General features: G+C 42.2%; 1 protein-coding gene across 1 annotated transcript in view; it reads right to left on the reverse strand.

The window, feature by feature from the left end:
- rnf216 (ring finger protein 216) overlaps positions 1-13,222 on the reverse strand; it is a 27,124-nt gene extending 13,902 nt beyond the window's left edge. Inside the window, exons 1-11 of the mRNA XM_028599907.1 lie at positions 13,100-13,222; positions 12,084-12,190; positions 10,684-10,814; positions 8,742-10,094; positions 8,137-8,213; positions 5,393-5,498; positions 4,181-4,342; positions 3,956-4,067; positions 2,959-3,092; positions 2,129-2,179; positions 1,203-1,340 (exon numbers count right to left, since the gene is read on the reverse strand). Of these exons, the coding sequence (XP_028455708.1) occupies positions 1,203-1,340; positions 2,129-2,179; positions 2,959-3,092; positions 3,956-4,067; positions 4,181-4,342; positions 5,393-5,498; positions 8,137-8,213; positions 8,742-10,094; positions 10,684-10,814; positions 12,084-12,150 (2,331 nt within the window). The 5' untranslated portion in view covers positions 12,151-12,190; positions 13,100-13,222. The remainder of the gene's footprint in view (positions 1-1,202; positions 1,341-2,128; positions 2,180-2,958; positions 3,093-3,955; positions 4,068-4,180; positions 4,343-5,392; positions 5,499-8,136; positions 8,214-8,741; positions 10,095-10,683; positions 10,815-12,083; positions 12,191-13,099) is intronic.
- Positions 13,223-13,522: the final 300 nt, after the last annotated feature.

Consider the following 13,522-nt stretch of genomic DNA (forward strand, 5'->3'; position numbering starts at 1 on the left):
TATTCCTAAATTCTCATTACACAAACGGCAAATCTCCTTTACCGACATGTTGCTTGCATGCTGAGCTTACGAGCTATGCTTTGCCTGAAGCAGCAGGGGCGGGCTTGTGGTTGTATTTTCATACGCTCCGTGGATCTGATTGGTTGATTTGGCCTGTCTATCACCAACATAGGTGATAGACAGATGGTTCATCCAATCAGCTAACCAGAATTCCGCCCCTTCCCAAAAGTTCTCCAACGGAAAGTTCCCAGATGGATATGCCGAGCAAATGCGAAGCAATCCATCTGGCGGAGTCAGGTTATTATAAACCACCACAGTACAACAATGTCACAAACTATGGTCTCATAAAGATGCACCAGAGAGGATTTATTACAGAACTGCATTATTATTGGATTGCAGGCGTACCAAATAAACAGACAACTGTTATTTTCACGTTGTACCCCAAATAGAGCTGGGCGATATATCGATATTATATCGATATTGTGATATGAGACTAGATATCATCTTAGATTTTGGATATCGTCATATCGTAATATGGCACAAGTGTTGTCTTTTCCTGGTTTTAAAGGCTGCATTACAGTAAAGTGATGTCATTTTCTGAACTTACCAGACTATTGTAACTCTTCTATTATTTGCCTTTACCCACTTAGTCATTATATCCACATTACTGATTATTGTTTATCAAAAATCTCATTGAGTAAATATTTTTTGAAAGCACCAATAGTCAACACTACAATATCGTTGCGGTATCGATATCGAGGTATTTGGTCAAAAATATAGTGATATTTGATTTTCTACATATCACCCAGCCCTAACTGCAAATCCTATTGTATATGTCACATTATTTCTTGCCATGTTTTATGACATAGTGTTACAGAATAATGTACTTCTTATTTCAGTGCAAGATAAAAAGCCTGCAGAGACTGGAAAAAAAAAAATACAAAATCTTACATACTTTGGACACACAGACACACACAGACACACACAGACACACACAGACACACACACACAGCATTCCAACCACTATTTGACTATTTCATTATATAACTACAGTAACTAACATTTGTTTGACTGCCACATCTCTGTGTAATTCTCCAGCACAGGAAGACATTAGTTTTTATAGAAGAATCATTTATAGTTGCCTGGCAACATTATCATCCTATTCAAATGTGAGAAAAAAAGACGTGCGTGTGTGTCGGTACCTTCCCGGAGCCAAATACAGCCTCCTGAGCGTATTTGACCAGGCACTCTTTACAGAACAGGTGGCCGTCTGAACACTGCGTCATCTTCTCAAACGCAAACTCCCCGTAGCAGCAGCCACACTCGATCAGCTGGCCGTCCTGGAGAAAGAATCGGACTTAGACATATTTTATGTAGCTCAAACTTCTCTACATTCTTTAAGAGATCGTCTTTTGAGAATTAGTGAAAGTGTCAAGTGCCTTGAGGTACTCTACGGGCTATGAAGTAAAATGAACCTCCAAGGCAACTAGTCTACAATATATTCTACAAGTAAATCGCTTTTCAGGGACTTGGGAACTTTAAAGTTATAGTGCGTAGTTTCTATAGTGCGTAGTTTCTGTAGAAAAACATGACGGACTCTTCAGAAGAGGTCATTATCTTCACTTGAGTTTCTGCACGGGAAAGTCACCAGACGCCACAATCTTCTGAACACAGCCATGCTGCGAAATACAGAGAGAGTTGTGTGGAGCTGATAGTCTTAATTAGCTTTGTAGCAACTCCTTTGGCAATGGCTTGAACGTAACAGATGTTCATTAATATCAAAAAGTTATGAACTTAAGTTAAAAAAAACATTCAGCTGTTTGACTTTGAGGGAAATATTGAATGATCTATTTTAATCTGGGTCCCAAAATTACTATTGGCGTAATCAGAATAATAAAAATGTAACCATCTTAAAAATACATTCAGCAGCTGCCTTGGGACTGACTAGCCAATACTACCTCGAACAAGCACACCAAACACCTATGGAAGTATGGTCTTTATACCTCTGATAGTATATACTGCATTGCGAAATTCTGTTGAGAAACCATTTTTTTTACAAAATAATAACACAGTATGTGAACCATTGTGAAGGCTACATCAGTTTGGTTGAGTTATGTGTGCTTCCTACCTTCTTGTATTCATCCTCATTGACCTGCAGAGCCAGGAGGAAGTCCTCGTGCTAGAGAGAGAGAGAGAGAGAGAGAGAGAGAGAGAGAGAGAGAGAGAGAGAGAGAGAGAGAGAGAGAGAGAGAGACAGACAGAAGTTCACTAAACCAGGAGCTGGGACATTAACTTTTTCTTAGCTGTGTTCGTCAAGCCAGGAGTGCTACACCTGAAAGCAGGTTCAGTTTACTGTATTTGTTGATGAAATGATCTATTGATTTTTTTTTGCAGCAACAATATGACATCCATTATGACACATAGCTATGAAAACATACTAAAAGAATGGAACAAGTACTTAAAACCTGATACGAATACTTGAGGTTCCACCAATCAAGACATAAATATCTGCAAGTATAAATATAAATAAGTGCAATAAAATCATTCAAATAAATATTCTCTCAAATTGCAGCCATTCTTGGTAAGTGGAGCCAGGTATAAGTCAGACTATTACATTCTCTGATGCAAGAAATGTTGCATATGCTAATTAAGCAGCACTAAACAACGTCTGTGTACATTCTTTTTTGAATGATCTCAAATTCGGCTTCATTTACAAAGGCGACCTTTCTAAAAATGGCTAGAAGGATTAGCTTCCATACTAATATGGAAGTATATAATAAAGAAAACAAAATGAAGTTGCATAAAGTCTGTAGGCGTGCATGCAATACTGGGTGACAGAGATACATCGTGAATTACATCAAGAATTACTTTCACAAAAAAAAAAGTGTGTGTGTGTGTGTGTGTGTGTGTGTGTGTGTGTGTGTGTGTGTGTGTGTGTGTGTGTGTGTGTGTGTGTACCTCTGCCCATTCCTTGGCCTTCTGTTGATAGAACGAAAGCTCCTTCTGCACAGAGGCTTCCAGACTGTTGTACGTCCTGCAGTAGCGTCGGTCACTCTCCAAGAAATACATCCTCTTGTGAAACGTCACTGAATCTGTTGGAGAGGCAACCTAGTGAGTGAGACACCTCAGGGCCGCAAATATAGGTTTAACATCAGCTAACCCTAAGGCCCGTTACACACTGGATGCATCGCGTGAGCGTGTCAGCTGCGTGACGTGTCCGTTTATATTTCAGCTCCCATGTTAACAGGTTAGCGACACGCAAGCGTGTTGGAAGCGTTTCCAGGCGAAATAGAATATGAAAAAGATGTTTATATGTCGTTTAGACACAAATACATATTAATAAAATGACATGTTGATGTTTGAAAGTCTCTAGGTTTTGATATAAATGCAGATAAAAATGTAATTTAAAAAAAAAAAAATTTGATTTTCTAACATTGCACCTGTCAATACAGAACGAAATATTCTGGAGCCTATTTTGCCGACGTTGTCTTTGCTGTAATCAGATCAGTATACATTTATGTTTAACATGGTATTTTATTTTATCAATGGGAAACATCCATGTGTACGGACAAGGCTAGCAGCAGCAGCGCCGCGTCAGACACGTTCCTGGTGTGTAAAGACGTAGAAAAATCCACGCAGCTGACACGCACCAGAAACGCCACGCTCACGCCACGCAGCCAGTAAACTAAAACAGCTTTTCGAGAACACTGGTTTTCTGACCAGAGACAAAAATAAATAAATGTAAATGTTCTCCCATGATGCAGCTGCAGATCTGTGGTCAAACTCTGTAACTGAAGCTTATGCGAATGAAAGAATAGCACCATTATTAACAAACACTGGTCGTTTAAAATGAGTGTGTATTGGAACAAAACAAGAAGGCACACAACGTACACGCACAAGTGCGCGGTTTGCAGCAGCCGTGCGCGCTCAGAGAAAAGTGAAAAGGTTTGCTCACCGTGTCCAAAATGGAAATCAACGTAGCAGCGCTCGGAGGAGGCTCTGCTCCGTCGTCTCTTTCCTGAGGGGTCGCCTGAATCTTGCCACTTCTTCAGAGCTTCACATAAGGCCTGGGAGAGCGGGAGTTGAAGGACATTTGTAAAAGACGGCAAGAGAGTAGAGAAAGGGTTAAAATGCGACGGCATTCCTAGGAGGCACGGTGTACTAATGAGGCCGCAGGTACCTTGCGTGTGATTGCATAGTGTCCCTTCAGAGCATTGAGGGCCCATTTGATGTCCTGACAACTGAGCATCCTGAAATCTGCCATGAGCAAGTCGGCAGCTTGCATCACAGCCTCAGGTCCCACCGGGCCCAGTTTGGTATAGTCAAACAGGTCCTCGGTCACCTAGAAAAGACCCATAACAGACGAATAAACAAAGTACCAAGACACTGAGAAATCGGATTTAAAGACCGGTATGGAGCAGTCATTAAACAACAAATGGAAAAGAACATTGCATAACTGCGATTTTGACACAAGGCTTGTAGGGTAGACTGAAGGTCTGTCTGTCTGTCTGTCTGTACTACTCTGCAAAGTTTGCTTAGGAAAAGAAAAATACAGATAAAGTTACTCTCCTTTCCATGTGAAACACTCACATGATGTTTTTTAACAGGATATTCATTCTCTCTAATTTTGGACCCATCTGCCCAACAACAGGACAGTCAAAAAAAAAAAAAAAAAAAAAAGCTCTATTATAATATATTTGTTTGGTAAGCTTGATTGACATAATTATGTAATGAGGAACAATCTATCCTTCCCTGCATTTCCAGTTCTTCAGTTTACTTGCACACTGCACATAATGTTCTTAAGCGGGATTTATGGGCTGCAGAGGCTACACGCAGAGCTTTCGCCGTGGCCTGAAGTTTGTACTTGTGCGCTGCTGTGTGCGTCGATCTCCTTAGGAGAATACCAGGGCCGGCGTGTGTGTGTGTGTGTGTGTGTGTGTGTGTGTGTATGCGCGGTAGAGTGATAGTGATGGGGATTAGCTTCAGAACGGACTCCAGAGTCATAGTGAGAGAAACAAAGTGTCTCCCTTGTGTTTTGTGACCACGGTGGGAAATCTGGAGCAGGAAAAGTTAACCCTCTCCTTGATGTCATGTTGTTTAGGGAGAAGGAGAACTAGCAAATGAGTCGGGGGAAATTTGGCCGAGCGACGTGCGTCACGTGTAGTTAAATTATTTTTCGAGAGATGCACCTCAGGCTACGGCGTAGGGTCCGTGTGTCCACGTACGTAGCCACGGTGTAGATTTAACACAGAAGCATAAATCACGCTTTATACGGATTGATGACTTTAGATTACCCCACACAACTACATCAGACACACAGACACACACACAGACACAGACACAGACACACACACACACACACACACACACACACACACACACACACACAGACCTCTGTCTGGGTGTCTCCAGACTCCAGTAGGATGCTGGTGGGAGCTACTGTGACTGCTGTATCCCCCCTTGGATACTCTGGGTTCTCCAACAGCAGGTTACAGATACTGGAAACAGAGCAGAGGGGAGGCTGCATGTAAACAAGCTTGTACAGACATACACACAGTTATAAGGGTATGATGGTCTTCCAATACCCATCAAGCTATGCAGAACAACTTCAAGTATACAGATTTGGGACTGTGCCCTATTGCATATATATCAATGAAGTGTACACCCAAACCTCTTCATTATTATATATTATATTATATATTATTGAGCATTTAAAAACAGGGTAATACTTTTAGTTAAACTATTAAAAGGTCCCATGGCATGAAAATATCACTTTATGAGGTTTTTTAACATTAATATGCATTCCCCCAGACTGCCTATGGTCCCCCAGTGGCTAGAAATGGTGATAGGTGTAAACCGAGCCCTGGGTATCCTGCTCTGCCTTTGAGAAAATGAAAGCTCAGATGGGCCGATCAGGAATCTTCTCCTTATGAGGTCATAAGGAGCAAGGTTACATCCCCTTTCTCTGCTTTGCCACCCATGAGAGAGAGACATCATGGCTTTCAAACAAGCGAAGCATGGCAGTTGGTCAAGGCCACACCCCCACCCTCCACCTTGCCCCCCTCTCTCCTCCTCCATAGCTACAGACACAGAAATGGCACATCCTAAGGAAAGCTCATTGTTGGACTGGCTCTAGTGGCTGTAATTCTGCACCAAGGCTGAATTTCAGGAAAGAGACTTCAGATACAGTATTAGGGGACCACTAAGGTCTATATAAAAGAGACTTCAGATCCAGTATTAGGGGACCACTAAGGTCTATATAAAAGAGACTTCAGATACAGTATTAGGGGACCACTAAGGTCTATATAAAAGAGACTTCAGATACAGTATTAGGGGACCACTAAGGTCTATATAAAAGAGACTTCAGATACAGTATTAGGGGACCACTAAGGTCTATATAAAAGATATTTCAGATACAGTATTAGGGGACCACTAAGGCCTATATAAAAGAGACTTCAGATACAGTATTAGGGGACCACTAAGGTCTATATAAAAGATATTTCAGATACAGTATTAGGGGACCACTAAGGTCTATATAAAAGATATTTCAGATACAGTATTAGGGGACCACTAAGGTCTATATAAAAGAGACTTCAGATACAGTATTAGGGGACCACTAAGGTCTATATAAAAGATATTTCAGATACAGTATTAGGGGACCACTAAGGCCTATATAAAAGAGACTTCAGATACAGTATTAGGGGACCACTAAGGTCTATATAAAAGATATTTCAGATACAGTATTAGGGGACCACTAAGGTCTATATAAAAGATATTTCAGATACAGTATTAGGGGACCACTAAGGTCTATATAAAAGATATTTCAGATACAGTATTAGGGGACCACTAAGGTCTATATAAAAGATATTTCAGATACAGTATTAGGGGACCACTAAGGTCTATATAAAAGATATTTCAGATACAGTATTATTAGGGACCACTAAGGTCTATATAAAAGATATTTCAGATACAGTATTAGGGGACCACTAAGGTCTATATAAAAGATATTTCAGATACAGTATTAGGGGACCACTAAGGCCTATATAAAAGCATCCAAAAAGCAGCATGTCATGGGACCTTTAAGTCAAGTTGATAGTTCAATAAGTCCTTAATATGAATAGGGTTGGGTACCGAAACTCGGTGCCAATAGGCAACCGGTGCCGACGTAAACGGTAGTAACGAGACCGAATAAGAACGAAAGTTTCGGTGCCTCATTTCGGTGCTCGACTTTACACTACAAATGACAGCATGTAACGTTAGCCTACCTTTAGCTAGCAGCTGGATTAATCACGGTTAAAATGCTGACAGCTCACGTTAAACAGTGTAAAGTGTGACTGTATTTCACTGTGGAGGACTTCTACAGCGGGATGTAACAGTCTGCTCTGCAGCGCAGCAGCTGCCGTTGTCGCAATTCATAGATATACAGTATGTTTATATGGTCGGAATTAAACAACACAGACGGTGCGTTCACTTGCAGCTGCCGTTGTCGGAATTAAACAACACAGACGGTGCGTTCACTCGCAGCTGCCGTTGTCGGAATTAAACAACACAGACGGTGCGTTCACTTGCAGCTGCCATTGTCGGAATTAAACAACACAGATTCACTTAAAACAGGTAGCCTTGTGGTGCATTCACAGTAATTGTAAAATACCCTTTTCCCATCTGGGGTTCAACAGCAATTTACTGGTGAAATAAGTTATTGTTATTGTTATTACATTATTATTAAATCTTGAATTTTGACCATGGCCTTAGCAATAAACAAGTCACTGACTGTTGTTTACTACACTTATTTTTTTTCTTCTTCTTTTTTTTTTTAACTTTATTGAAAAGTACCGGTTCAGGCACCGGCACCGTTTTAAAAGTATCGATTTAGCACCGGAATCGAAAAAAAACCAAACGATACCCAACCCTAAATATGAACACAGGAATTTACTTGCTATAATAAAGGTTAACAAAGAAAAGTAAACTAGATCTCAATAAACCAAGGTACAAAAAGACATTTAACTCCACCACAAGTACAAAGGATACAGCAGCAAATCTAAAAACCTTATCAGGTATTCATTTCCTGAGATGTCGAATCACTTATTATTACTTTATATGAAGTACTCGAGAAAGGAAAAGGTTGCTGCTTCTTACACATTCAAGTCTTTCACATTATTCTTTTGGATCAGTTCTGCTACATAGGCTTCCTGGACATCTGGGAAGAGATCCAACTGTAAAGGCAACGCAAAGAGTTGAACAGGTGGAATGTAGTTGGGCACAGAGGAGGTGAGAAGCATAGTTTACACCACAATTTAGAGCTGCTTGATTATGAAAAAAAAGAAAAATTCATAATCACGATTATTTTGGTCAATGCTGAAATCATGATTATCTAACATGGTTACTCATTGACTTTTGGAAAGATGTTGCATTTATTTAACTTAAAAAAAAAAAACAGTGAAACAAATCAACAGTGAAAACACCTTGCACTGTGAAATTTCCCTAAATACTTTTCCCGTTTAAACTTTTTTTAAAAACGGGACAAAAATAAGAGTTTACTTGCAAAACGTAAATGTGCAAAACAAATCGTTGTGATCGTTTGGAGCCAGAATCGTAATCACGATTAAAATGTGATTAATTGCACAACAGCCCTACCACAATTCAAATCAATTAACTTGATATTAACCCAGTGATGAGCTCATGAGAAAAATAATAGACATGCAGACCATACCAATGCATACAGCGCTTAATGTGATACTCACAACACCAGTGATAAGGGCTCTAACAAGGGGCTCTTCTGTCCCTCGTGGTGCAGAGGGACCAGGCCTTGCATCCTCTATCCAGGGAATGTCCTCTGGCGCAGGAGGGACCACGACCAGACCAGGGGCTGGATTGACCCTTTCTGGGTTCGGAGCTGGAGCCAGAACGAGACGAGCCTCTCCCCCATTGCGGGTGAAGGTTAGGACCGAAGCTGTGGGAGCTGGAGGGTTAGAGTTCACGTTAGGCATCCTGATGTGGAGGCTGCGGGCTGGTGGGACCGCACCAGAGGTACCAGCCTGTGGCGGAGGATTGGGAACAGCCACCCCAGGCGCTTGGCTGCCCAGGATGATCCGGTGACCTGCCTCTGGAGGTCCTAGTCTCTCTGGGGCGGCAGCTATTAGCACTGCGGGGGGGATCACCGGTATCACCTGAGGGGGTTGAGGGGCCTGGACTGGAGGCTGGGCAGGGGCCTGGGCCAGGGGCCGTGGTTCAATCTGAATGAGATTGCCCTGCGTGCGATGGAGTAACCCAGACTGCAGCGGGTTCTGGGACCTGAGCTGCTGCTGGGGTTGAGTGAGGAGAGCAGAGGCTTGGATGCTCGGCTGCTGGGGAAAAACGACTAGTTTCACCTCCTTCACCTGGATGAGGTGGGGCTGTTGGGTTGTGGTCCCGTTGGACTGGAGCGGTGTAGATGTACTGGGCTGAGACTGCATCGGTGTGCGAGACTGTGACTGTGCAGATGAAGTACTGGCCTGACGATTGTCTTGTGAATGAGTACTGGTACTAGCCTTTTCTTGAGTGTTTGTAGAAGAACTTGATGCAACCGCACAAGAGTAGTGTGTGGCACTGGTAGAGGTACTCGCCTGGGGCTCCACCGCTACGCGTACTGCAGAGCCAGCGTGTGGCTGTATGAGTCCAGATGTGCTGGGCTGAGGCTGATGAAGTACTGGTATAGGTGCTCCGGATGTGCTGGCACTAGCCTTGGCATTTGTGGAGGTAGATGGGGTTTGGATAGGAACCGCATGGAGTTCCACTTTTGCGTGTGCTGACGTACCAACCTGTTGCTGCGAGTTTGTGTTAAGTTTTGGCTGAGACAGTGTGTGTAATGAAGAGCCGGGTTGTGGCTGTGTGTGTGCGGACGTGCTAGACTGCACCGGTGTCTGTGTCCGTATGGCTGGCCGCAATGCAGAGGAGTTGGCCTTGGCATCTGTGGAGGTAGAGGGGGCAGAACCAGGGTCCACCGTGGGGGCCCCAGAGGTTGCGCTACTATGACCTACAACTTGAACCAGGTTGTGCGAGGCCCCGCTCCATTTTGCTGCTGGGCGAATCACGTGTCTGCGTGCAGGCGTTAGCGGCTGCAGGAAAACACAGGAGGCAAAAGAGAAAAGTTGATAGATGAATGGAAACAAAGTTGTTACTTCTGTTGCAACTTCTGCAGCTCATATTATTGACAGCGATTTCTGATCATAACCAGACCCAAATGGATTTTTTTTTTTTTTTTTTTTTTTTTTTTTTTTTACAGTTTTCAGCGGTCATCCAGAATGAAAATCTGCAGAACTTCATGGACTGTTTTTCTGCTTGGTGTGTGAACGTGTAACATTCGAAGTTTTTCTTTTCTTTTTTTTAATTTTATAAATCCGCAGAAAATTCTGTGTGTCCTGAATATGACATGACAACTGTTTAACAAAACACATGTTTACACCATGGGTCCAAAATTAGCATCATCTATTAGCCAAATGCTGGTAAAATAAGCAAGTGGCTGGTAGATCTGCTTCATAAACAAGGGTAGTTTGTTGAGTGGCTGGTAAAATTTGAACATTCACTAGCCATTTGGGTAATTTTGGACCTTGTTTACACATGCCTAAAATGTTTACCTTGTACAAAGTAACAGGGAAGCTTCAAATACCGAGTCTCTTTTTAATAAGAACAGGGTTTATCAGTCACCTCCAATATGCTGACGTCGTCATCATCTGCATTGTCTGGGACTAAAACAGGGCTGCCAGGTACCAGAGTCATAGGCTCCTCATCCGAGTCATCCGAAATGGTGATGAGCTCCCTCTTACGGGAACGGGAGCCTACACAGTCACAGTGTAATGTAAGTATCACAAATGTGTATAACGTGGGGCCGATTATGTCTTTAAGGGGGCAATCCTTAAGAATTCCGTCCTGGTTAATTTAGAATTTACATTTGAGTGAAAACAATAAAATCGTGCTGAGAGTTAGCAGTCTGGAGGCTTGTTGTTAATTCAAGTTTTCAGTAGAGATGCACCGATAGACCGGCCGGTGACGGTTTTCACGTGCTGGGCCATGACCGGCGACCGGCAGGTCAGTCCGACATATGCCGGTCAACGCTACAATTAACTGACAACAGAAGTTATACGAGTTACAGTTCTCAAGGACGCACGCACACGCGCTCACTTTCCCCTTTCTCTCAACTTTTCCGCCGTGTGTGGCGCGTACCCGCCCGCGGTGTGAAGCGCGTGTCTGCGCTATTCTCCCACGCGTAGGGAACCTGTTTGGAAATTCTTCAGCGTGTGTGCAGACGATAACAAGTTCGCAATATGCAACACCTGCAAGGAAAAAGTAGGGTGCCGAGGGACCACACCAAAATCAATTTTTTTTTTTTTGGAAAAGAAGGAAATGGTTCTAACATTGCACTTTAGATGTGTGTGAATTTCCCAGACCAGGAGTAATTTATATAGTTCTATTTTATAGTGATCCATTATCTGTTCAAAAAATGTTCTATGTTCTGTGCAAAATGTTCTATTAAAGAAAAGACAGAAAATAAATATTTGTGTGTGCTGTAAAGTGGTATGGGGGGGGGAAATTAATCGGAATCGGCTGGCCTAACTCAAAGAAAATCGGAATCAGCCTAGAAAGTTGTAATCGGTGCATCTGTAGTTTTCAGAATTGTGGACATAGTTAAATTTTTTGTGAGTCTACAATAGAGGAAAACTGTAATATAGCATTTTTTCCCCCACACACACCCAGTTCAAAATACCGCAACTGAACTTGTTTGTTCACAACAAGCTAATATCAGACTGATAAATCTGCCACGCGGATATATTTGTTTGTACTTTAATATCTGCATTACAAGAAGGTATATTTCACATGCCAATGCCAGTGGAAATGTCTCTCAGGATAACCAGGGTACGGTTTAGTTTTAAATGTTGTTAAACCAGGGCCAATATGACAAGGAAAGCATGTCAGCCTCATTCAAAATCTACAGCGTGGCAGCATTGTGTGAGATGCCATGCCGCTAAGTTATCATTAGCCCCTGTCTCGAAATGGCACTAGAAGATATCACTGTTGACATTAACGTACTGTATGAAAACGGGTCTCACCTTGGCTGCGGTGGATGTTGAAGCTTGCCAGGTGAATGACGTCATCATCACTGCCTCCATCTGCCATTGTGACCACACTTACCAGCTCACTGCTCAATCAATACCATCTACCCCACCAAACACACGCACACACACACACACACACACACACACACACACACACACACACACACACACACGCACGCGCGCACACACACACAGTTGAGGTGCTGGTATTCCAGGGGAATTTCAACAATGGTTTCACTTTAACATACGTAACTTGTCATCACCCAAACACGAGAAGAGTTGGACTCCGTAAATAACAAGGCAACTATAACCTTATATGCGAATATCCAGTGGTCAGCTTAACTGGCATGTTAGAAAAAGAGAACTAACGTTAAACAAGGAGGAAGCTTAAGATAAAACAGAAATCTAACGCATGGGGAGCAGAGTCCAGGGGTTAGGATTTGTGTCACCAACTAGAATACACATTAGCTAGCTAACTGAAAGTTTATTTAATGTGTTGGCCAACCTGATCCCACAAGAATGTGTTGAAACATTCACTCAGTCATCTTAACTTGCTAAACCAGCCGCAGTTGCCCTAGATCTGATCAAAGTTGGCATTAAATCGATGTAGCTAGCTAACGTTATATCTTACATGTTGTTAAACTGCAGACGCTAACACTGCGAGGAGAGACTGGCAACGTTGCAATACTAGCTATATGAACTAGCGTTGTAGTCACCATCGTGACATTATCCTCAGGACTGTAACATTAGCTTAAAGTTTGAGATGCAGCAGATAAAAACAAACACGTCAGAACAGCAATCGATCATTTCCGCGCAGACACAGAACAAACCTCTCTCAGCTAAGCTAATGTTAATTAGCTTGGCTTGCCAGCTAGCAAGCTACCGTTAGAAGATTAAGTAGTTAGCTAGCTCACTTCTATCGCGATTTCTTTCCATAACATTGCTTCAAATCAACTATGTTCAGTCTATTATTAGGGTATGAATACTATACATGCAGAAATGTACAATACCGCAGCTTCGTGTGGGACAACCAATATAAAACGCCTCCTTGGTGGACTGACAATCCGTGAATATCGAAACAAACTGCCAAAACAAGAACAGTAACAACGTCACGCGTACGGTAAGAGCTACGTACAAACGGTGGACCTCTGGGAAATGTAGTCATTTCTGAGTTGCTAAGGTCACACGTAAAAGAAAGAGAAATAACAGCAAAGTCACACACTATAGATATATAGTGAGTGGAAAATATGGTTCTAAAAGAATATCACCAAAAGCTATAAAATATGTATTTCTAATTAAATCCATCAAAAAGCATCCAGTTATGTCAAAATTACAACCGCACACTGCAGAAAAGGTTGATGAAATATTACACTGACTAAATAATACATTAGGTACATTTATTTTCAGATATCTCTTGATTGATTTGGATAGTC

The sequence above is a fragment of the Perca flavescens genome, chromosome 15, assembly GCF_004354835.1.
Source record: "Perca flavescens isolate YP-PL-M2 chromosome 15, PFLA_1.0, whole genome shotgun sequence".
Classification (NCBI taxonomy): Eukaryota; Metazoa; Chordata; class Actinopteri; order Perciformes; family Percidae; genus Perca; species Perca flavescens.